Genomic DNA, 22,011 nt, shown 5'->3' with positions numbered 1-22,011 from the left:
CTTTTTTATAATGATATTTAATAAAAAATTATTATGTATGGTAGGATATTATATTTAAAGTCACACTTAAAGTGATTTTTAATTGGTTGTAAGTGTAAAAATTTATATACTTTGTAATTTTGTTTTCAAACAACTTTAGCATCATATTCATATTCTGCAGAGGCAGCATCTCTCTTTTGGCGTTGTTCCTTTATATCTTGAATATATTCGCCACATTTTTAGCAGTACTTTATTTCCCAGTTCCTCAAAACCACTCACATATCATTTCAAATATAGTTCAGAATATTTTCTTTTATAGAATTCTCATAGTTCAACATTCATAAAACCAAACAGAGGCTTTCACATAAATTCTTTCAAGCTTTGACATTATTCTCGCAGACACTGCATACCAGCAGCATATGAAACAATTTTTGTACACCATAGACATCAAGTTTAAATTTAGCTCTTTAACGAAACCCAACCCCAATTCCTTACACATGATGAATTGAACTATTGCTCAACGTCTGCATTACCGTGTTCTCACAAGTGTAACTCAAAAATTGGTTCATTTTTACACTAAAATTACTTTTTATGAAAAAAGAGAAAAAAATGGTATTATTGGATATTTGATTTTGGGTAAATCCACAATAATCATGGTTATTGATGATGAGTCATTGATTCCAATTGACCCGATAAACATATGCACAACTATACAAGCAGTAAGTCACTACTATTTATTCAGGTGCAATTGAAATGGTTTGTTATTCAGAATTTGGCAACAAAGGTTTCACTTAACTAGGAGAAAGATAGAGTATTGCAATTTTAGGAAGAGAAGGGAGGAACATGACTTAAAGTAAAATGAGAGATGTCATACCACACATTTTTAAGTTTAAATATTTGAGATCCTTAATACAAAATGATGAAAAATTAATGAGGATGTCACACAAGATAGCAAGATACTAAAATGGAGTAAGACATTAAAGTATCTATCAAACTTAAGGACAAATTTTATGGTATTACATTGTATATTATATGGTAGTGAATTAAAGGGACAACAGGAGAGAATATTAAGGTAAATGTGAGGCCGCATAAAAAAGTACAGGTTACAAATTGATTGTATGGAAGGAGATATTGTTATGGCACCAATTAAAGCAAAGATGACAAAAAAATCAGTTAAAATGGTTTTGGTCACGAAAAACATAGAGAATAATAGATCTCATGGTTTTTAATCCTATGGGATGAAGAAGGAAACGGAAGGAAATCGTCAAAAGAAATCTCATGATAAATAATATTCGTGAAGCTTTGGTCTTTAACCGAGTTAAACAACATTGTGTAATCAACATAGCTGATCTCACTTAGAGAGACGAGGCTTTGCTATTATCGTATACTTATTATTTATTAATGTCGTGCCATGCAGATGTAAACATACAGGAAGTCACTTATGTCATTCTATTCTTTCAATATATTTCTACAATATTTTCTTAATATCTATTTATTCTCTTTATCTCTCATTCACATCACTAGTGTGATCTCATATTATTCTCTCTTCTTTTTCAATTTTTCTCCAAATTTGCATTCAAATCCGCATAAGTATATTGCCCCTACATTCTTCTCTAGCTATCCTCTCTTCTATCTTTTCTTTTCTCTACCATCTTGCACTTGTTCCTCTCCTATCTCTTTCTTCCTTCCTCCATCAAACTTTGTATCCACCAGAGTCAAGCTCTTTTGGTTCTCTAAACAAGGGAATGATGAGTTATCACACAGAGATTACTGTTACTGCTAGTACAACTAGCATCAACAGCAACAACCCTTATGTTTACATTTCCCCTGCTCCTGTTTCCCCTGCAGAAGCCAAACGTGAGTGATTTCCAAGAGATTGTGTTTTTATAACCAAATTTATCCTTGTTTCACTTATGTTCAAGATATGGTTTCAGGTCCCAATCCAATGGATAGAATATACGGTGCAATAAATCATTATGGCAAGAAGGTTGAAGAAGCAACCAAACAAGCTGAGACCATGGTTGGCAATATACGGAATCACTGTGAGTTCTCTTCTGCTTTTTCTTTTTCAGTCCTACTATGGTGGAAAGGTTGTCTTCTTTGTCTTCGGTAATTTTTGCTTCTTTCATGAAACATTCATAAGCTTACCTATCTTCACTTGGAAGTTGAATACATGATATTCTTTTTTTCTTTTACCAAATCATACACACACAAGATAAATAATGAAGGCTTGCCCCATGTTTTTTGCATGCTAAACCAATCACCAATTTAATTCACCCTCCCAAGTAATCATAGTCCTTTTGATGTAACTCTTTTACAAACACCTTAGCCCAATTCTCAAAGTGAAGTTGCAATCTTAAAGATGGAATAGATCTTGAATAACTCTTATTCAAAACACAAAGAGAAGAACCCTTGTATTGCTCTTTCATATTAAATTAGTAAGCAAGAGAAGAAAATAAAATAACTTAAGTCAAATGAATTAAATTTCTTCCTTTTTTTTATGGATAAAAGATCTAATTGTTAAAAGAAGCACATAAGGATCAATTAACAAGGTTTTTGAGACCATTAAATAAAAAGTACTTACTTTTCTCATGATGGAAAGATCACATCTGTTAAAATCAATTTATGCACTTCAACTTTCCCAAAAACTCTCTCATCTAATTTTTCCACAAGCATTAATATACTTATAAACCTTTTCTTTTAAGTTAAGAACAAAATATTTAATTAAAAGGCTCACATGAGCTAGAAGCTAAACCAACTCTACTTTAGTTATTTAATTATGAACCATAATGGGATCCATTAATTGTTTGACATCCTGACTTAATTCTAATGGAAATCTATATTTTTGTAGTAAGAGTTAGTTCTAGACCAGCTGATGCTGCAATTGCTAGACTTATTCAAGGAACAAAGGTACTTACATCAGGAGGGCCTGATAAGCTATTTCAACAAACATTTGGGGTTTTTCCAGGAGAGAAGCTCTTACAGCCATGTGCTTGCTACATATCAACAAACTCTGGACCTCTAATTGGAACACTCTATATATCCACCAAAAGATTAGCATTTTGCAGTGACTATCCACTGTGCCATCATCCATTCTCCCTGCAGCAGCATGAATGTGTTTATTATAAGGTACCTTTTCACCTCATTGCCTTGTCATAATTTCAAGCAATTCACATGAATTAGTTACAGAGGAATGATATTCACACACTATTTATTAAGTTACAGGAAAACAGACACCATCTAAACTTGAAAATTCATACCAAAGGTTATCAAATCGTGAATCGCCAATCGCCAAGCTAGTTTTTGAATTGTGAATTATAGCTTGTATTGAATCCTAAGATTCAATGACAATGGAAAAATACTTCAAACATATCATATAGATAATATATAGTGCTTAATGTAATAATTTTAAACTAGACAAGTGCTAATTGAGTTGTATAATTTGAGATCATACAACACTGGATTTTCGAAGTTAGCAGCATTGCAATAATAAGAGAAACTTTGTGGTATTGAATACTGATTTTTTGTGTGGAACATCTATCTAGGTGATAGTGCTGCTGGATCAGTTGAGCAATGTCAGTTCTGTCACAAATGGATTGAATCCATCAGAAAAACGCATGCAGGTTATCACAACGGATGGCTATGAGTTCAACTTTATGGGGTTTTTCTCATATGACAAGGCTCTCAAGGCTGTAAACGAGGCTCTAAAGCATTAAGGCAATCATTCCAGTGTTCATGTAGTAACACTTCACCTGTGTGCTTAGATTTACTCTTCATTGAAAATATACTTTTTTTTTTCTTTTTTTAAGTTAGGCTCATAACAGCCCTTAACATAATGAGATAACTCTTCAGTGTACCTTCACCAAGTTAAACCCAATAACGAAAAATAAAAGAGTTAAATATGATTTTGATCCCCCAAATATTAATCTATATTTGGTTTTGGTTCTCCAGATTTAATTTCAATGCATTTGGTCCCTTAAATTTTTAAAATTCTCCATTTAAGTCCTTTTCTTTTTAACTCCGTTTAAATTGCGTGTTAAAGAGACTCCAATCAGAATCCAAATTATCCACAATTAATTAGACATGGAATTTGATTTTTTTAAAATAAAAAACAGTTAAATACTTTCTTTCTTAGGATTACCTGTTAGGGAAAAAATAATTCAAATCTTCAAATAAAATGGAATACATTTCTTTCAAAAAAAATTTAACTTATTAACTTGACTAGAAAAAATGTGACATGAATGTCACCCCAAGTATAGGATGATACCGTGGTAAACTTTTAACAGAAAAAAAAAAGTTTAAAAAAGGACTTAAAAGGGAAATTATAAATTAATTAATTCTTTGAAACAAAGTATTAGTACAAGACAGAGTGTCACCCCATGCTAAGAAAATTTTACCAAAATGGAAGGAATCCTCCAAATTAATTCATCATAATTAATTATAAATACATCAGAATGTAAAATCGAAACTTCATCTAAGCCGGTACAGCAATGTGCATCCTCAGACCTTTGATCATCTAATAGAAGCACAAGAATAAAGGACTAAGCCTACACTCTTCCTTTCTAGAAGGGCTTGAACTAACTCCTGAGACAAAGTAAAACAAGAAGCAATAGTAATGGCATTTGTCCTTAAGTTACAAGATTAGGGTCTTTTGCGGTATTGTTTTGAAAAAGTGTTTCAAACTGCAAGCTCCTAGCTACTTCAAAGAAATGTGCAACAGCTTCTTCAGGCGTGCCAACAAGAACACCATGTCCGAGATTAAGGATGTGCCGTCTAGGTCCCGCACACCTCACAACCCTGACAAATAGTTATCATATTAAGAAGTCAAGATAATTCATTGATACAACTCATTTCTCCATTCTCAGTTATGACTATGATGATTCAGTTGGACACAACACTAGTAACATAACATGCTGTAACATTAGCTTCAGTCACCAAGTCATAATTTGGAAACTAAGAGATCATTAACAGAAAATATGCAGCCTAGACATTTGCTTGGAACAAAAAGGACTAAAATGAATGTTTTGTAAATTTAACAACTGAAGTGAATGATACTTGTATGGACAAGTAATGGTTATGTCACGACTTCATGAATACCAAGGCACAGAGATATTATGTCACCAACCTCTGAATTTCTTCAGTCAGGGCATCAAGAGGAGAGAACAAGTAGGCAGGGTCCACATTTCCCTGAACACTTATCCCACTACCCAATCTTCTTCTTCCATCTGCCATATCCACTGTCCAGTCTAGCCCTATAACATCAACTCCAGTGTCTTTCATACGCTCAAGAAGACCACCATTTCCATTTATATAAAGAACAATTGGTACCTCAGGGCATTTTTTCTTGACCAAATTTACAATCTGAAAATTCAGAAAGCAATACATGACTAAAAGGGGAAAAAATAAGGAGTAAGGCAATATAGTATCCAACCTTGAGTTTATGTATTGTAAAAAGATACTGCCAGCAATACTAATCTCAATAAAATATAAAAAAAATAAAGTAGCCTCTGATTTGGATTTTTCTCCCCCAAAGTCAAGAGCACAATACCAACATCTAGTGAGCTTATTTCTTAATCAATGCACACATGTCACAAGTTTTTTTTCTATTTGCCCAGAAAAATTACAAATGAAATCCTTTAAACTGATCATCTGATCATATTTTTACCTAGTTAACCAACCAAGAAAAATCATCGAAGATTGGAAGTTTGCAAGAGTATAACATTAGCTTGATATAAAACTTGTTAATTGTTGCAAAACTCAGCAAGCTACATATTTTTTTTTACTTTTTAAATAAAGAACTTGGTTAAAGTCAAAGCTGTTATAACATAAGCAAAGGCTTAATAATAAGAATTCCAAATTGCAAAGTTTAAAAATTAAAATACAATTTCATCAGGCAAGAAAGAAATGAGGATTTTTTTTTTCTGTTACCTCTTTGATATATGACTTTGACCAGCATTCCCACATTTCAGGTGGTAGTTGTCCACCCCATGAATCAAATATTTGTATGCAGTGAGCCCCAGACTCCACTTGGAAAATAGCATAATCAGCTATTGCTTGTGTCAAATGAGAAAGCAAAGTCCTCAATACATGTGGAGCAGTGTGACACATGCTCTTAATGGTTGTATATGTGCGTGTTGTACCCCCTTCCACTATATATGTTGCTATTGTCCAAGGAGCTCCCACAAAACCCAAAACAGCTGCATGACCACCAACCTGAATAAAAAAGAATTAGCCAGGGAAACAGATTAGAAGAATGGTTGAGACATAAATGAGGAGATGCAACCAAGTTTTACCTCTCGGCGCAGTATCTTAAGTGAATCTCCAACAAATTTAAGCCTGTCCAGGTCAATTGGATGCAAAACCTTTAATCCTTCCTCAGAATGAATGGGTGAATGTATAACAGGTCCCCTTACTTCTTCTATGTCAAAATCAACTCCAAATGCAGGAAGTGGTGTAAGGATGTCTGAGAAGATAATGACTCCATCTGGTCTGAAAGCTTTCCAAGGCTGCAAAGAAATTTCCACAATGAGTTCAGTTGTCTCTGACCTCTCTCGGAAGGATGGATATTTCTCAGCAAGATTTTTGTAAACAGCCATGTACCTTCCTGCCTGGCGCATCATCCATGCTGGAGGACGACTAACAGGATCTCCCCTAGCAGCCTTAACCAACAGTGGATCTAATAAAATTAAAATAAAAACCAAACACAGCAACCAAGTCAATTTCTATATATTTGCAGGGACATGTCTGCAACTAAGAGATAAAAAACGAAGGCAGCAGAGAAATGCTCATAATACTCTTCAATGGGATTGTTTGAACACTGAACAATGTCAAGGTTTCTAGGTTACATGGCTTCTAGGTTATAAAAAATTTGTGAAACTAGGTTAAATGGCTTCTAGGTTAAATGGTTTCTAGGTTATAAAAAATGTCAGCAGAGAAATTCTTCCTCCCTTTTGAAGAATTTGCAAATGTGTGAAACTAAGTTAAATGGGTTCTAGGTTATAAAAAATGGTTTGCAAACTTGATTATGATCACAATGTCAAGGTTTTGGGGGGTCTCCGCAACTTCAATTGAAGCCGCATTAGCTGCATTTATCCATAGTTTTCTATAATATCAAGGATCGCAATAAAACCACAACCGCGACTGGCCAACCGCAATTTAAAACCTCGGGCACAAATGGCAGCTAAATTTACTCTTCAAAAAACATTATTTTCTTTTCCCCTTCTTTCCTTCAATTTCAATCAAATTCAAGCATTCAACAAGCCCTATAGATACTTCATTAGATATCCGAATTACCCTTTTCTAGCATCATAAATGAACAGTGCTAACAAGCAGCATCTAAATAAATGGAATTCTGCAGTGCATTGCATATAGATAAAGCAACTACATTTCCACTTCAAAACAACTGCCCCAAATGAACCCAAGTCAAAATTGAGCTAAATTGACAAAAAAAAAAAAAAAGATACCCAGTTCCTGAAAAGAGTTGAGAAAGTAAAAGGGGAGGGAGAAATGGAAGGTACCAGAAGAAGAGGAGGCGGCAGAGCAATAGAGAGAAAAGTTGGAGGAGCGTGGCGGCTTTGGTTTGAAAGGAGGCGAAGCAACGTTGAAGCCATTATTGGATTGTACGAAGAAGGAGGAATGTTTCCACCCCAGAGCACTGCTGCTTCAAACGAGAAAATTCACAAAGTTAAATTGAATTTCATGAGAGAGAGAGAGAGAGAGAGAGATGAGGAAAAACCTGTTAATGGAAGTAGCCATTGGGTTGGGGGAGAGCAAAGAAAGAAAGTGATTCCTATGTGGAGTTTCGTTTCCTTATCTCTGCGGCTGAGCTTCTCCGGTGGTGAGAACCACGCGCCAATACGCACTTCTGTAATCTGTTCTATATATACATTCATGACGCAATCATTCTACTGTTCACACTTCATACTCTCGAGCAATCCCCTGTCCATAAAAAAAAAAAATCAAGTCATTGTTTAAAGTAAAAAAAATAGAATTCATCATTTTATCACATCTAGAGCATTGATCAACAACAGATTAAGTTGACTTAATTTAGATTAATAATGGCGTATGAAATTATTTGACATAAGGATAAAAATTGCAGTTATTACAAAATTGAAAGACATTGGAGACCAAAATTACAAAATTTAGAAAATTACAAAATTTAGAAAATATAATAATTAAATATTTCTATTTTAAAATAAATAGACCAAAATTATGAGTTTTAAAATAAAAAACTAAAATTAAATTTAAGTTTACATTTTAATGTTGATCCAACAAATTTATTTATTAATTAATAATATTATAGAAAATAACATTTAATTAAAATAATAAATAAATATTGATTCTTTTTTGTTTAATTATATAATTCCTCCTTCAATTATTATTAAAAAATTAATTAGATAGCTTAATTATTAAAAAGTATAATAAGGTCTTTTAATTATTTAATAAAATTCAATTGGATCCATCAATTGGTAAAAAAAATTAATTAGGTCTTTTAATTCTTTTTAAAAAAGATTAATTAGGTCTCTTAATTATTAAAAAGTTTAGTTACTCAAATTATTAAAAATTCAATTTGTATATTTCATCATATAAAAGAATCTAATTGTAGTCTTTTAAATAATTAAATAACATAATTAAAGTTTCAAATAATTAAAAAATCTAATTAAAATATTTTTAATAATTAAGAGACCAAATTAAATTTCAAAATACGAAATCAATTATATAATTAAGTCTTATTTTTTTAATGGTAGGGTAAAAATAAATATTGATTTGATTCAAAGTAAAAATTCACAATACACATCATGACATAAAAAAAACACATAAATTCATACTTTTCATCCCAAAATAATACCCTCAATTATTAAAAATAATAAATAAATAAAAATAATAATTTTATAAAATTAACCTTATATCATTATTAATTCATTTAAATTTTTTATAATTCATCATCGACATACAAGGAATATAACTAAAAAAAATAATTAATATAAAATAACAATTATATTTGATATTTTTTTCCTTACCGGACACTTATGGAAACATTTGTAATAGAGAAGTGGGAACTTGGAAGGACAAAGTGGGCCTCCTTTTCGAAATGGCAGGGCCCAATTGTTCCATACAGAAGAAAATTTTGTATAATATATAGCGTCTATTCTGATTTCAGTTCCCACCATCAAAATCGTTTCACTTTCACAGTACCCTAGCAACACTTACTCGCCATTGGGGATGGAGCCAACTGGGCCAGATGTAAGTAATGCTGCTTTTGAGTTCGATTAATGTATATTTGTTGCTTCTTTTTGTGATTGCATGAGTTTGTTTAGTCTGGTTTTAGCTCTTAAATGGTAATGCTGATGGTACAAAAGCTTGTTGAGCATGTGGAACAACGTGTATAAGGGTTTCATCAGAGTGTTAGCAAGGTCAATTTTTTTTTTTTTATCAAGGTTTTAAATTGTAGTTGAGGTCGTGGTTTTTTCGCGATTCTTGATATGTTGGAAATTATGGACAAATGTTGCCATAATTGTGGTTGTAGAGATTACCTTGATGTTGTAGCTGGAATCGCTGTTGCGACCATGTTTTAGAACCTTGATTTTTATGAATCCATTCTAGCTTATTTAAGGGAGAAAAAAAGAAGTTAGAAAGAAACTACGGGCACATAGTGATGTGAATAGGTTAAATTATCTTGGCTTGGTTTCTGATGCTAACCTTCTTTCTGCAGAGTTTTGTGAAGAAAGGTGAAAATTCAGCTGAAAAGGTCTCAGAACTGAGTTTAGAAAAGGGGGAAGAAGTAGCTAAGGTGAGACAGTTGCGGTCTATATCAAATTATGAATGCTGAATAGAAACATGCACCTTTACACTTTTTTGTTTATTTTTTCCATTTTTAAATGCCTCCTATGTGTATTGTTCTAGGTTATAATGTTATTTAGGGAAAATTTGCTTCTTTAGTTTATGTATTTTGAGAATAATTTTTTTATATATGATAATCTATGGAAAAGCTATGGTCTTTCTTCTTCTGGTTGAAATTATAAAAGCATTTACTCAATAATTGAGAAATAGTTACAAGATTCACAGTAGAGGATTGGTACCCTGCAACCAAGCTATGAGCAATGTAACTTGCTGTTCCTTCAAAATCTATGAGATTTATTGCATCATTCACTACTATAAACACAGTATGAAATTTTCTTGACCATGCACATTAAACACATTAGTAGATTAGCTTTTTAAAATTTTAACAATGAAATTTTTTTATATTTCATGGCTATCGTCACTACCTGTGGTAGGCTGCACTTTCTTGAGTTTCTTCAACTTTGTGAAAATTGGAATTGCAAAGGAATACTAATATTGGGTGTGCTAGCAAAATCCCAACTCCCACATGTTTACTTGTAGGTTGTTACTAATGAAAATTAAATGTAGGCATCTCATGAATCTCTGGTTTCTGATGCCAAATGGGTATGTGAAAGCCCCAAAGCTGGCGTCTCTTCAACAGCTTCAGGATGGCCTTCCTTTAATGACATCAAAGCACCTCCTCTCACTTATTCTCTATCTGCAGAAGAGAAAGCAACTGTGGCAGTGCTGCAATTGCAGCACAAAGCATTAGAAGCTTGCCAGAAGTTCTTAGTCGGGGATGCTGGTTCTGATGGTGACGAAGATGACAAAGATGATGAGGATGAAGACGAATTGGTAGATGATTATGATTCTAAAGAATGTGAGGAGTACAAGTTCTTTGAAAAAGTGTTTGCAGAAGATGGTGACTTGAGGAGATATTATGAGAGCAATCATAAGGAAGGGGATTTTCATTGTTTGGTTTGTGGAGGTATAGGGAAGAAAGTATGGAAGAGGTTTAAGAATTGTAAGACACTAATTCATCACTCCACTGCCATACTAAGGACAAAAAGGAAGAGAGCTCACAGGGCCTATGCGCAGGTCATCTGCAAAGTTGTTGGTTGGGACATTGATCAATTGCCAGCTATTGTATTAAAGGATTTGGATTCCTCCTTGACAGGTTCAAGGAAGCTTTTGGTGAGCAAACCTAATTGATATATCTGTATTTTTTATTGAGTGTATACTTACTAGGCTGAGTTTATTTTTACAGGTTGAACCCAAATGTCCTGCTTAATGCTTTTGAGTTCAAGCAAAGTGTATTTGTTGCATATTTTTTTATTGCTTTCTGCAAAATTTGGTTTTCTGTCGTTTTAACTTTTAATAAAAGATGTTTATAAACTTGTTGATCCTGGGGAGCATAGGGTTTAATAAGAATGTTAGCATTTAGCAAGGTTAATTATTTTTATGTATCAGGCCCACCTTTTTAAGGTAGAGAAAAAGAAGCCTGAAAGAAATTATGGGTGCATACTGATGTGAGTAGGTTAAATTATTTTATCATGGCTCTTATGCAGTTATGCTAACTCTCTTTCTGCAGGGTTGTGAGAAAGAAAGTGTGAGTCTAGACGGAAAGGTCTTGGAACCAAGTTCAGAAAATGGAGGAGAAATAGTTAAGGTGAGACAACTATGGTCTATCTCAAATTATGAATGCTGAATAGAAGCATGCACCTTTACTCTTTTTGCTTTTCTCCATTCCTCCTATGCGTATCTTTCTAGGTTATATATTCAGGGTTAGAATGTTATTTGGGGAAAATTTGGAGAAAATTTATGTATTGAGGATAAATTTTTGATAAATGATAATGAGCTAATCTATGTAAAGCTTTTTATTCTTCTGGTTGAAAATACAAAAGCTTTTATGTAATAGTAGAGAAAGTTACCAAGATTCACAGGAGTGGATGGTACCCTGTGGCAAAGCTACAAGAATGTAATTTTTGGTGCTCCTTCAAAAGCTGAGGTTTATTTCACCATTCACTGCTATAATGTGAAATTGTCTTGAACCTGCACATTAAACACATTACTAGATAAAATACAAAGAGCTAGCTTTTAAGGGATAGCATTTTAAATATAAAAGATGGAAGTTATACCTAATTATTGGCTAACATCGCTAGCTGTGGTAGGCTACACTTTCTTCAAATTTGTCAAAATCGGAATAGCAAAGGAATACTAATATTGGCTGCTAGCAAATCCCAACTCCCATATATGTTTACTTGTTGGTTGTTACTAATGAAAATTGAATGTAGGAATCTCATGAATCTCTGGTTTCTGAGTGGGAAAGTGAAAGCCCCAAGGCTGGTTTTTCTTCTACAGCTTCAGGATGGCCTTCCTTTGATGACATCAAATCATCTTCTCTCACTTATTCTCTATCAGCAGAAGAGAAAGCAACTGTGGCAGTGCTGCAATTGCAGCACAGAGCATTAGAAGCTTGCCAGAAGTTCTTAGTTGGGGATGCTGGTTCTGACAGTGACGAAGATGATGAGGAGGCGGAGGATGAAGATGAGCTGGTAGATAATGATTCTGAAGAATCTGAGGAGTATAAGTTCTTTGAAAAAGTGTTTGCAGAAGATGGTGACCTTAGGAGATATTATGAGAACAATCACAAGGAAGGAGATTTTTATTGTTTGGTTTGTGGGGGTATTGGGAAGAAGGTATGGAAGAGGTTTAAGGATTGTATTGGACTAATTCAGCACTCCACTGCCATATTAAGGACAAGAAGGAAGCGAGCTCACAGAGCCTATGCACAAGTCATCTGCAAAGTTGTAGGTTGGGATATCGATCAAATGCCAGCTATTGTGTTAAAGGATTTGGATTCCTCATTGGCTGGTTCAAGGAAGCTTTTCGTGAGCAATCCTAACTGATATATCTGTATTCTCTATTTCATGTCTACAAAAACATTGTTAAATGCTTACTAGGCTGAGTTTATTTTTACAGGTTGAACCCAAAAATCCTGCTGCGGGTTGTACTGATGATACAAATTCAAATGTAAGTCATATATGAGATGTTTATATGCCCTATGTTGTTTTGTTTGATATTATATTTTCTTTAAATATATACTGACTCGGTTAAGTTGTTTTTACAGGGTGAAGCTACTAATTCTACTGATTAATCATACTGATGATTAGGATGTTCTTCAGGAAAGTGTAGCCAATGTGAATAGCACTTTGTTAATATGGTTTGTTGGGAGGCTCATGTACTTGTTGATGATGTGGAGACTTGTGAGTTGTGATAGGGTTTATATCTTGTGTCCTGTGAATTTCTCTCCTGCACTAGCGGATAGTTTTGTAAATCCTTCAATTGCAAGTCTTGCGCACCCAAAATTTGATGGCTAACTTGCAAGTAGTTGATTCACATTTGTGTTACCTTTTAAAATTGTATGTTTTGTCTACAGAAATTTCGTTGAATATGGAGCATTGCAATGAATTGGGTCGTGTGTCTAAACTATTTACTTGAAAATTATGAAAATCAATTATAAATTATTGACCTTTTTGCTTAAACCTAAAAAGGTGATTTTAGGAAGATAGATGTTAGGAATATATATCATAACACATTCTTTTCCATGCACTTTTTATTATTGGTTGAAATATATTAGAAAATACAAAAAAAAATGTCCTGCTAAATAAGACTTATAATTTTTGCAATTTCTAATAAATTTTATCTATTAATTGAGCGTTGGAGAGTGTGTTACTATTTATTTTTAGGAAGGAAAAAAAAGTGATTTTACGTAAAGTAAAAACTATATTAGAGTGTTTTTTTAACAATGTTGAGTGTGTTTGACATATTAAATAAATAAATTTATAACTTATTTAATTAGCTTATATGTTTACTTGGTGTTAGCCTAACTTTCTGGGTTTATCTTTTTAAAATGAAGAGTCAAATATCTTTTTTTAAAAAAAATTTAGAAAAATTAATTTAATACTTATAAAAGGAAGAAAAAAATAGTTTTTGAAAAGTTGGGTGAATAAACTTAAAAAAAAAAAAAAGATAGTTTTTCTTCTCTACGTTGTAAGCATAAGCAATAGCATTTATAAGCCCTTCCATTATTGATTGAAAATAATTGTTCACTGCCTCCAACCATAGTTAGTTAGGAGGCCTAGATACTTTACAATGAAAGCCACATTGGTAATTTCTAGTAGATGCACAATATTTTTCACGAAATTAGGAATTTAGTAGTGAACTATAGATAATATATGATTTATCAAAGTTGACCTTGCCCCAAATAAGGCTCAAAATATTAGCTCCAAACTTGTTGCTCTAGAAGCCTTGAAGTTCTAATTATTTATTTAGCTCTTATACTTGTTTAGTCTTTACATTAGTAAATTTTATCTTTTATTCTCTGTTGTCAATTGCAATGTAATACCGATAAAATTTTCGTGACGTGAAAATGTGGGGTTCAACTATGTTTCACATGGCTTGTTGAGGTGGTGAGTTAAAAATATAATCACTCTTATAATCTTGTACTTGTCTAAATTTTGCGTTTTATTCTTATACTTATAAACATTAAATTTTAGTCCCTACACAGTATTTTTTTTATTTAGTTTTTATCGCCAGTTGCTAAGTAACTTCATTAACATTTAAGTGCTCTAACATCATCACAAAATTGAAACCAATGGTTGTTAAACCACAAAAAATTAAAAACAAAGATGTCACATGCGCCACCATAGAGGCGATTTCCGTGAGCGCCTCCTTTTCTTCCTTTTCTTCCACAATTGAAACCTATTGAATTTTCATTTCAAGATATCATAATCCATCGCAAACAAACACATTTTAGTGCTCATTTTCTTTTTTTAGAATATTTTCTCTACAACCAAATATTTCAATTGTTCTTGAATAAAAAATCACGAGCAACTGTGCCATCCATTTAACATGAATCCATCAAATGGAAACCTCAAGCAAAACTTATATTAACATTTAACGTAATTCATTAATATTAATGAGTAGCTTAAAGGTACCCAATTGAAACACTTTCATACATGTCAAGGATAGCGACCAAACTAGGAAAGGAATTTTAAACCTTGTTCACACAACTAGGTTTCAAGGGTATTATGATGATATTTCCTTGATGGTTGATCAAAAGACTCATGCAAAATTAATTGACAAGAAGGAAAAAGATGCAGAGAAGGAAAAAAATGTTAGGTCATTTTTGTCCATGTGAAAGTATTTGCCTACTTGACTGGTAGCTAGACACTTAACAATGTTAGATGACACTAATGGAGGGACTAAATGGATAGATAATCTACACTTTCGAGGATCATTTTGTTAATTTCAAAGACTAAATTAGTGATTCACTCATTAAAAAATTAATCAAATAAAGATACCATGATTAAAAATATTCTATTTAATATAAATTAATTACGTATTTATTTTACTTTGTTTAGTACTACTGCATATAACATATAAATTAAAGATAAATAACTATTAATTTTGTTTTAAAAGATTAAGAACAAAATTGGAAAGTTGAGCAAAAATCTTAAGTGTCAATACTAGAGTGTGGACTGACAAATTGAAGTGCCAATAGTCCAAAACCCCTTTTTATTCCTCTTTATCTTGAGAAAGGAAGTGTTCAGGAATCATGGAGAGGTAAGTAGAGGGACCATACTGTATAACATAATGGAGATGCATGAATTATGACAAACAAATCTTGAAACTATCACTTAGAGCATCCTACAAGCCTCACCCTTAGTGGAACTATCATAAGAGGAAAGGGAATCTGTCATTCAAGAATGTAGGTGAATGTACATGCACTATGTTAATTACTAGATAGAGTTTATATTAATGATCTCTCTAAAAGCAAAATTGTTGCTGTCATGAGCATGCGTAGCTTACAATGCCATCAAATCAAACAATTAGCAATGCCTCCAATTTCTCTTATTCACCCTCTTCTTTTACTTTTGCTGACTTCATCTTGAGCTAAAAACTGAAAGAACCTCAACTGGACAGAACAACTACAGAATTTTTCTAATGTATGATGGGATCATTAATAGCCTTTGTTTCCACGAATCCTAGCTCTCATGTCAACCTGATAAGAATGGGAAAAAAAAATAGCTGTTTAATTTTTTATATCATATTGAAGCTTACACGTGAACTACATTAAATGTTATTCATCATCTTCTTCATCAACTAAATACATTTTTACCATTGGTTTTCCCAGCCCTACTATTTATACTATTTGCAATGAAGATGGCAAAATGGATCGTTTAAGAAATCTATGTCAATTGTTATGACTTATTGCAAACCAATTTTATAAGAAGTGCAGACCATGAAGTCCTTAATAATACAAAATGAGCTTGCAACGAGTGAGCATTACTACTAACAATTAACAAATATAACTGTTCTCAAGAACAAACTTGTTGAATTCAATTCTGAAGTCTGAACTAGAAGAACACCTGATTGTTTGTTACTTGTTAGTTTCAATGCTAATCAAGTACACTCACCAGATGTATTAATGAGAATTCCTAACCAGTTTTAAAATCCTCAAGTATCATAAAGAATAAAGAATATGTTAACATTTCAAGATCATACATGTAGACATGCAAGAGATCATAAAAAGATACAAGACAGACCATATCCTATAGACTGACTTTACCAGCTTAACCATCTAACCATTTCAACACTTGCACAGTCAAAACTACTCAAAACTCTTTTACTCAAGGGCACACATGATGAATATAACGACTAGTTTTAAAGATGATTTCAGCAAATTTCCTGGCCCACCAGAAAGAAGAACCATCACCCTTCAGTAATCATAACACTGTCTTCCTCTACTTTTGAAAGTTAAAGCAAGATGGTGACTAAAATAAACAATAAAAAATTAACTGCAGTCACTTCCCCCCGAATTTAATGTTATTTGATTTCATTTCATTCTACCTAGTGGACCCCAAATGCTTGCTGGCTCGCTCCTAATTTTTTTCCAAAAAGCACTGGGACCTAGATTAATTTGCCTTACCAACTTTTCAATTCCATACTTACAACCATATATCAGTTACCAGCATCTCTGTAATATTAGCAGCCAGATAATTTGGTTGAAGTCCATTTACATGCTGTAAAGATACATTTCATCATACACACTAAAGAAAAAGATGATAATAGCAATACCCTATCCATGAAACATTCAACATTCATTCAAAATTTGTGAATTGTCATATAATTGAAAATTGCTAGCTATAATTAATTGACAATGCAAAATTTACTGGGTGTTAAAATTAAACTCAAGTAAATTTACTAGCTGCAAGACAATTTTGCATATAAAATCGATACCCAAAACAACAAAAAAAATGGCATCTGGATGCATTTGAAATCACATAGAAGGTACCATGATCAAGTTAAAAAAAGTAAACACTTGCCTGGCCTCTCTTGCAATTGAAATAGGTTTCCCTGAGTCCCGCACACTCACTTGGTATGCATGGACTCTTCTCTCCAACGCATTCCTTATATGATCTCTTCTCAACCTATTCTCCAACACACACACGCAAAGCCAACATCATCACAACATTAAGGATTAACCATTACTGCACAAATCACCCACAAAAAATAATTTATTTTTAAATCCAACAAATCGATAAAAATCTTCAAAACCGAACCTTTACACAATCAGATTCACTGAGACACTTGACTAGCTCCATGGCCAACCCTTTGCAAGACTTGGACATCGTCCCTCACCCACTTCTCTTTCACCTCTCTAAAACACAGAAAACCAAAAACCCACATCAATTAACAGGAAACAAATAAAAAAAAGTTTGAATTTTGAGGATTTAAAGGCACAAAGGTTTTACCTTGGACCGCCTTTTGTTCATGGAAAGGAACGAACTTTTCTCCATCTTCATTTCTAATGAGAAATTCCCAAAAAAACCCAGATATTTTTTTTTAAAAAAAAAAAATTGGGTTTAGGGTTTAAGGCTTACAAAAAGGGCTCTTTGCAAATTTCAACCCAGCCCGGGTTGCAGTCACGACTCACGACCAGGTTAAGAGAATAATATTCAGATCCAAATTCAGAATTTGATTTTTTAATCACATTAATTAATTCTTTTTGGACTTGCCCCTTGTGTCACGTGTAAGGTGTGGGAACTTCCATCCTAGAGGTGGATTGGAGAATGGGTAAATAAAATTAACAGTTATCAATCCAATTATATATATATATATATATATAAAATAGTTATTGTTACTTAGGCAAATACTATACGGTAGTATGATATTTTTTTCTTGTCGAAATGTGATTGAGATAATACTTAATGCGGAATAAAAAATTACACTTTCCATGATGTAAGAGTGAAAATATGTAGGCTTAAAATTTAGAAAAATAGGCCTATGAAAATAATAAATTATCATTTGTAGTCTTTTTTTAAGAACTGAAAATGCAGTGACACCTTAAACTACTTTCTTCAATACAAATGTTCTAAATTTTGAAAATAAAAATTATTTTTAGAAAATGAAAAATAAAAAATAAAAATTCAAATCAGGTGCCACCTAATTTTTTTACATTACCTAATAGGTGCAGGAAGCAATATGGGAGGTGTAGGAAGTAATTGCCTCCCTTTGTTCCAGAGTTATTTTCTTAACTCATGCAAATTGCTCGAGGGCTGACATTATTCCAAAATTACTCTTCTCATAAAATTATGATTTGTTTGAACACAATCATAATTTTATTGCTATACGATTTTTTGTACCTTCCTTACTATAGCGAACATGTTTCCATTTACTTGTTTTATTTTTCAAAATATCATGTACAAAATTCAAAACAAAACACATTTTCATTATTTTATTTTTTTCACCCCTTTATATACAACCTAAAGGTGTTTTTGTTAGATTTTTTTATGAAAAAATTAATTACAAAAACTAAGTTATCTTTCTTACTTAATTAATTTGGATATAAATTATATTAATGACGACATAATACATTACGTTTTTTTTTAACTGTAGTCAAATTAATTGTTAATAAGTTACCTTTTTATTTAAAATTAAAGATGACATAAATTACTCCTGTAATTAAAATAATATCATGAATTGATTTGATTACAATTGATAAAGGTAATTTTTATAATAATTAATTTGATTAATTTTGTAAATAGTAATTTATATCCAATGAATTTAATTTTAATTAAAAAAGATATTAAATATTATTAAAAATGGTAAATCATATCACAATTAATTTGATTACTTTAAAAAATATAACTTACATTTATAATTAATTAAAGGTTAAATTATAATTTTGGTCCCTTAGATTTTAATTGTAACATTTGGTCTCCTAGTGTTATAAATTGTTAATTTTAGTCCTCATGATAGATCATTAACAAATAATTCTGATTAGCGAGTTATTAATTTAACTATAAAGTAATCAAAACTATTAATTATTAAAAAAATTATTGATCCTAATTTTCCAAAATATCGTGCTCATCCTCTTCTTCGCAAACAGCTCTTCTATCTACACTATTGCATGCGACTCCACCGACAATAACATCACATTAGGGTTAATAGTCTTTTAGTAATTTTTTTTAATGATTAATAATTTTTGTTTAATTTATAATTAATTTAATATCTCTAATAATCAAAATTAGTATTTAATGATCTATCAAGGGATCAAAATCACAAATTTATAAAACTAGGGAAGCCAAATATTATAATTAAAAATCAAGGGGATCAAAATCATAGATTTGAAAAAAAAAATTGAAATACTTGTGTGTCTTAACAAAAATCAAAACAGAATCATGTTTTGGTTGTATATTTATTTTTTGTTTTACAAATACAAAACAAAAATGTAATTATGTTGTGTATTTCAATAAAGATTACAAAGAAATCATGTTTTCGTAATATATTTAATAGGGGGTGAGGAGAAAGAAAGCACATGTAAGAAGAATTGGAGAAGAAGGAGGGGTGGAGTGTATTGAAGAGGAGTAAAATAGTCTTTTTAAAGAAGTTTAAAATTTTGTAAGGACCAAGAGCAATATTTGTAGAGACTAATAGTAACTCCCCTTGATCCTGCTGCAAATTCTGTCTGATAAGCCCTTGAGAAGTACATAGCTTGGTTATCATATGAGGTTGATGCAGATCTTAGATTAATTTATTAATGGTTTTCTTCTGGAACCAGTAATGTGTTTAACAATATCAAAACCAAACATCACGATGTTGTTTCCTTGTATACGTTGCATGCACTATACTATTACTATATTTGCATGCAAACCTCAAGTTATAACTCGCTCCGTTCAGTTTATATGCGTATTTGTTGTTTGTAATTACAATTTACATATACTTCAAATGAAGAATATTTAGAGCATCTCGGGTACCATGTGATAGATGAATCGTGTAGGAATTCAATTTTATTTCTTGGTTCCATCCATGTCTCCGGCACCTGATTCCTTGCTTTTTGAGGGAATTTTCAGGTACCATTTTATCTGGAATCTAAAAACATATGGACTTTGTGATAGCTTTTTTTATCTGTTATAAATTAAGTTTGTGCAACCATGTGATATATATAAGCTGAGGTGACCATGTGCGAGCTAGTAGTGGAGTCCTTTGCGTAAGCAAACACTTAAGGAATAAGAATTTTTTTTCTTCTAGATCATATTTTTCATTAGAAATCATTATATTCGAATCGGATAAGATTATTATGAACGATAAAATTCTTTCACCAAGTATTTAACTCAGTTTTATATTTTGGACTCAAACCCGTAACCTCTATTAAACTAGACCAATCACATGCCAGTTGAATTATATACTTGGTGAGAGTTATTGACCAAATAGATAATTTTTACTAACTAAATACAATTTTGAATTGGTCTCCAAAGTATATCATAGTGGGTGATTAAGTCACATAAGATTTTGGTAACACTAGTTAACTCCTCTCCACCTGAGAGATATCACTTTGCAAAAGTTTCATCAATTCAAGAGTCTGAGTAATTTTGTGACTTCATCTTAGGTGGTTTCATCATCAATTCAGTTAGTCACTTGAATGGGTGACACTTTATAGAATGACGTCACCCAAGTGAAGAAGAGTTGATGATGTCACCACCAAAATCTTAGGTGACTTAAATCATCCACTTTCCTAAATATTTTGGAGACCAACCCAAAATGATATTTAGTTAGCATAAATGATTTATTTTAGATAAAAACTCCACTTGCTGATTTAAGTAATAAGGATATATCTTAAGTCAAAATTGAAAAGGTTTTCAAACTAGTTATGACAAAAAAAAAATATCAAAAATAAATAAATTGTGATGATAGGAGAAAGAGAAGCTGGAACCAAATTATTGAATCATGGGACTAAACTGGACTTATCTATTCGGCCCGTGTTAACAGGCGTCTAGTTGGGTAATTTGTAGCCTGTTGTTTTTTGAATTAAAAATATTTTTGAAAGGTATGATTACAATGATATTTTGAGTAGTATATTAGTCATTAACCAATGAAGCTATTGATTCAAGATTGGATTGTTGAAAAGAATTCGCTATTATTATTTCCAGAAAACATACATACCTACAAGTTAAGGATAATCATTTTAATTATGATTTGACACAAAAGTTGAAACATGAAACCATGACCATCATACAACCTTAAATTTTAAAGTAATGATGTGACAATAAACGTAAACTTTAATTTACCAAATTCGCTGAGCAACTTATCAATTTAAGAAAATGTGTTAACTACGTATGTGTGTTAATCAACATTAAGGAAAAGGAAAAATATAATAATTATTTATTTCTTTTTTTTTATCTTGTTCAAAACGCAGTACCTTTTTATCGGTAAATGTTTTTATTGAAAAATAAAATTAAAAAACACACGTAATATGTTTGACAACATCAAAATGAAAAGAAAAAAAAAAATCTTGTGGCAATTTTTTCAAGCTGCTCTTAGCCGATTGTTAAAACATCTAATATAATCGAAACCTGATTACTTAAAACTTAATAAAATCAATCAATCACGTTGTAATTTTATTTTTATTAACTGGTATATATAGAAACGCGCATGTATATAGAGAGAGAAACATTCGAAATGATAGAACATCATGTGATGATAAATACTAATTATTAATTTGAAAAGATGAAGTAAGGTCACCAACCGTAGCAGTACAATGGAATCACCTTGCAATCAAATCAGAAGACAGCAAATCTCCGAGTCTACCTAAGAAATTGAATCCGACAAAATATCTACCTGTAAATGTCACTATTTATCTCTCGT

At 31.9% G+C, this 22,011-nt stretch overlaps 4 protein-coding genes across 7 annotated transcripts; 2 read left to right on the top strand and 2 right to left on the bottom strand.

Moving 5' to 3' along the window:
* Positions 1-1,603: 1,603 nt before the first annotated feature.
* On the top strand, positions 1,604-3,896 carry LOC100804033 (GEM-like protein 2-like). Its single transcript, NM_001254369.2, has 4 exons — positions 1,604-1,836; positions 1,914-2,021; positions 2,831-3,108; positions 3,525-3,896. Exons 1-4 carry the CDS (start codon positions 1,725-1,727, stop codon positions 3,693-3,695), a joined length of 669 nt encoding a protein of 222 aa, NP_001241298.2. The 5' UTR covers positions 1,604-1,724; the 3' UTR covers positions 3,696-3,896.
* Positions 3,897-4,370: 474 nt separating this feature from the next.
* On the bottom strand, positions 4,371-7,875 carry LOC100803496 (uroporphyrinogen decarboxylase 1, chloroplastic). 3 transcript variants are annotated; one of them, XM_003543162.4, is made up of 6 exons: positions 7,715-7,875; positions 7,497-7,636; positions 6,273-6,655; positions 5,908-6,192; positions 5,105-5,340; positions 4,371-4,776 (listed from the first exon to the last, which is right to left on the bottom strand). In XM_003543162.4, exons 1-6 carry the CDS (start codon positions 7,732-7,734, stop codon positions 4,608-4,610), a joined length of 1,233 nt encoding a protein of 410 aa, XP_003543210.1. In that variant the 5' UTR covers positions 7,735-7,875; the 3' UTR covers positions 4,371-4,607. The 3 variants fall into 3 exon arrangements, with proteins under 3 accessions (XP_003543210.1, XP_006594732.1, XP_006594731.1); XM_006594669.4 differs by having other exon boundaries at positions 7,497-7,633; positions 7,715-7,853; XM_006594668.4 differs by having other exon boundaries at positions 7,497-7,639; positions 7,715-7,841.
* A 1,211-nt stretch (positions 7,876-9,086) lies between these two features.
* Positions 9,087-13,166, top strand: LOC100802966 (uncharacterized). Its single transcript, XM_006594667.4, has 7 exons — positions 9,087-9,222; positions 9,692-9,769; positions 10,387-10,992; positions 11,390-11,467; positions 12,093-12,689; positions 12,781-12,831; positions 12,929-13,166. The coding sequence occupies exons 1-7, from the start codon at positions 9,202-9,204 to the stop codon at positions 12,953-12,955; spliced, it is 1,458 nt and encodes a 485-aa protein (XP_006594730.1). The 5' UTR covers positions 9,087-9,201; the 3' UTR covers positions 12,956-13,166.
* Positions 13,167-15,540: 2,374 nt separating this feature from the next.
* LOC100500616 (cytochrome c oxidase assembly factor 5) lies at positions 15,541-17,759 on the bottom strand. 2 transcript variants are annotated; one of them, XM_003543160.5, is made up of 4 exons: positions 17,619-17,759; positions 17,427-17,524; positions 17,190-17,294; positions 15,541-15,865 (listed from the first exon to the last, which is right to left on the bottom strand). In XM_003543160.5, the coding sequence occupies exons 2-4, from the start codon at positions 17,493-17,495 to the stop codon at positions 15,824-15,826; spliced, it is 216 nt and encodes a 71-aa protein (XP_003543208.1). In that variant the 5' UTR covers positions 17,496-17,524; positions 17,619-17,759; the 3' UTR covers positions 15,541-15,823. The 2 variants fall into 2 exon arrangements, with proteins under 2 accessions (XP_003543208.1, XP_025980616.1); XM_026124831.2 differs by having other exon boundaries at positions 17,427-17,655.
* Positions 17,760-22,011: the final 4,252 nt, after the last annotated feature.

The sequence above is a fragment of the Glycine max genome, chromosome 13 (genome assembly GCF_000004515.6).
Source record: "Glycine max cultivar Williams 82 chromosome 13, Glycine_max_v4.0, whole genome shotgun sequence".
NCBI lineage: Eukaryota > Viridiplantae > Streptophyta > Magnoliopsida > Fabales > Fabaceae > Glycine > Glycine max.
Note: the sequence above shows the minus strand (reverse complement) of the source record. Positions and strands in the feature narration are given on the sequence as shown.

Coding starts and splice junctions, on each gene's coding strand:
- LOC100804033 (NM_001254369.2), top strand. CDS start 1,725: ATGATGAGTTATCACACAGAGATTACTGTTACTGCTAGTACAACTAGC. Junction 1,837..1,913: donor TTCCCCTGCAGAAGCCAAAC/GTGAGTGATTTC, acceptor ATATGGTTTCAG/GTCCCAATCCAATGGATAGA. Junction 2,022..2,830: donor TGGCAATATACGGAATCACT/GTGAGTTCTCTT, acceptor ATATTTTTGTAG/TAAGAGTTAGTTCTAGACCA.
- LOC100803496 (XM_006594668.4), bottom strand. CDS start 7,734: ATGGCTACTTCCATTAACAG. Junction 6,656..7,496: donor TGCCGCCTCCTCTTCTTCTG/GTACCTTCCATT, acceptor TAATTTTATTAG/ATCCACTGTTGGTTAAGGCT. Junction 4,777..5,104: donor CTGACTGAAGAAATTCAGAG/GTTGGTGACATA, acceptor ACTATTTGTCAG/GGTTGTGAGGTGTGCGGGAC.
- LOC100500616 (XM_003543160.5), bottom strand. CDS start 17,495: ATGTCCAAGTCTTGCAAAGGGTTGGCCATGGAGCTAGTCAAGTGTCTC. Junction 17,295..17,426: donor GTGAATCTGATTGTGTAAAG/GTTCGGTTTTGA, acceptor GTTGGAGAATAG/GTTGAGAAGAGATCATATAA. Junction 15,866..17,189: donor TCAATTGCAAGAGAGGCCAG/GCAAGTGTTTAC, acceptor CATTCTTATCAG/GTTGACATGAGAGCTAGGAT.
- LOC100802966 (XM_006594667.4), top strand. CDS start 9,202: ATGGAGCCAACTGGGCCAGAT. Junction 9,770..10,386: donor AGGGGGAAGAAGTAGCTAAG/GTGAGACAGTTG, acceptor AATTAAATGTAG/GCATCTCATGAATCTCTGGT. Junction 10,993..11,389: donor CAGGTTCAAGGAAGCTTTTG/GTGAGCAAACCT, acceptor CTCTTTCTGCAG/GGTTGTGAGAAAGAAAGTGT.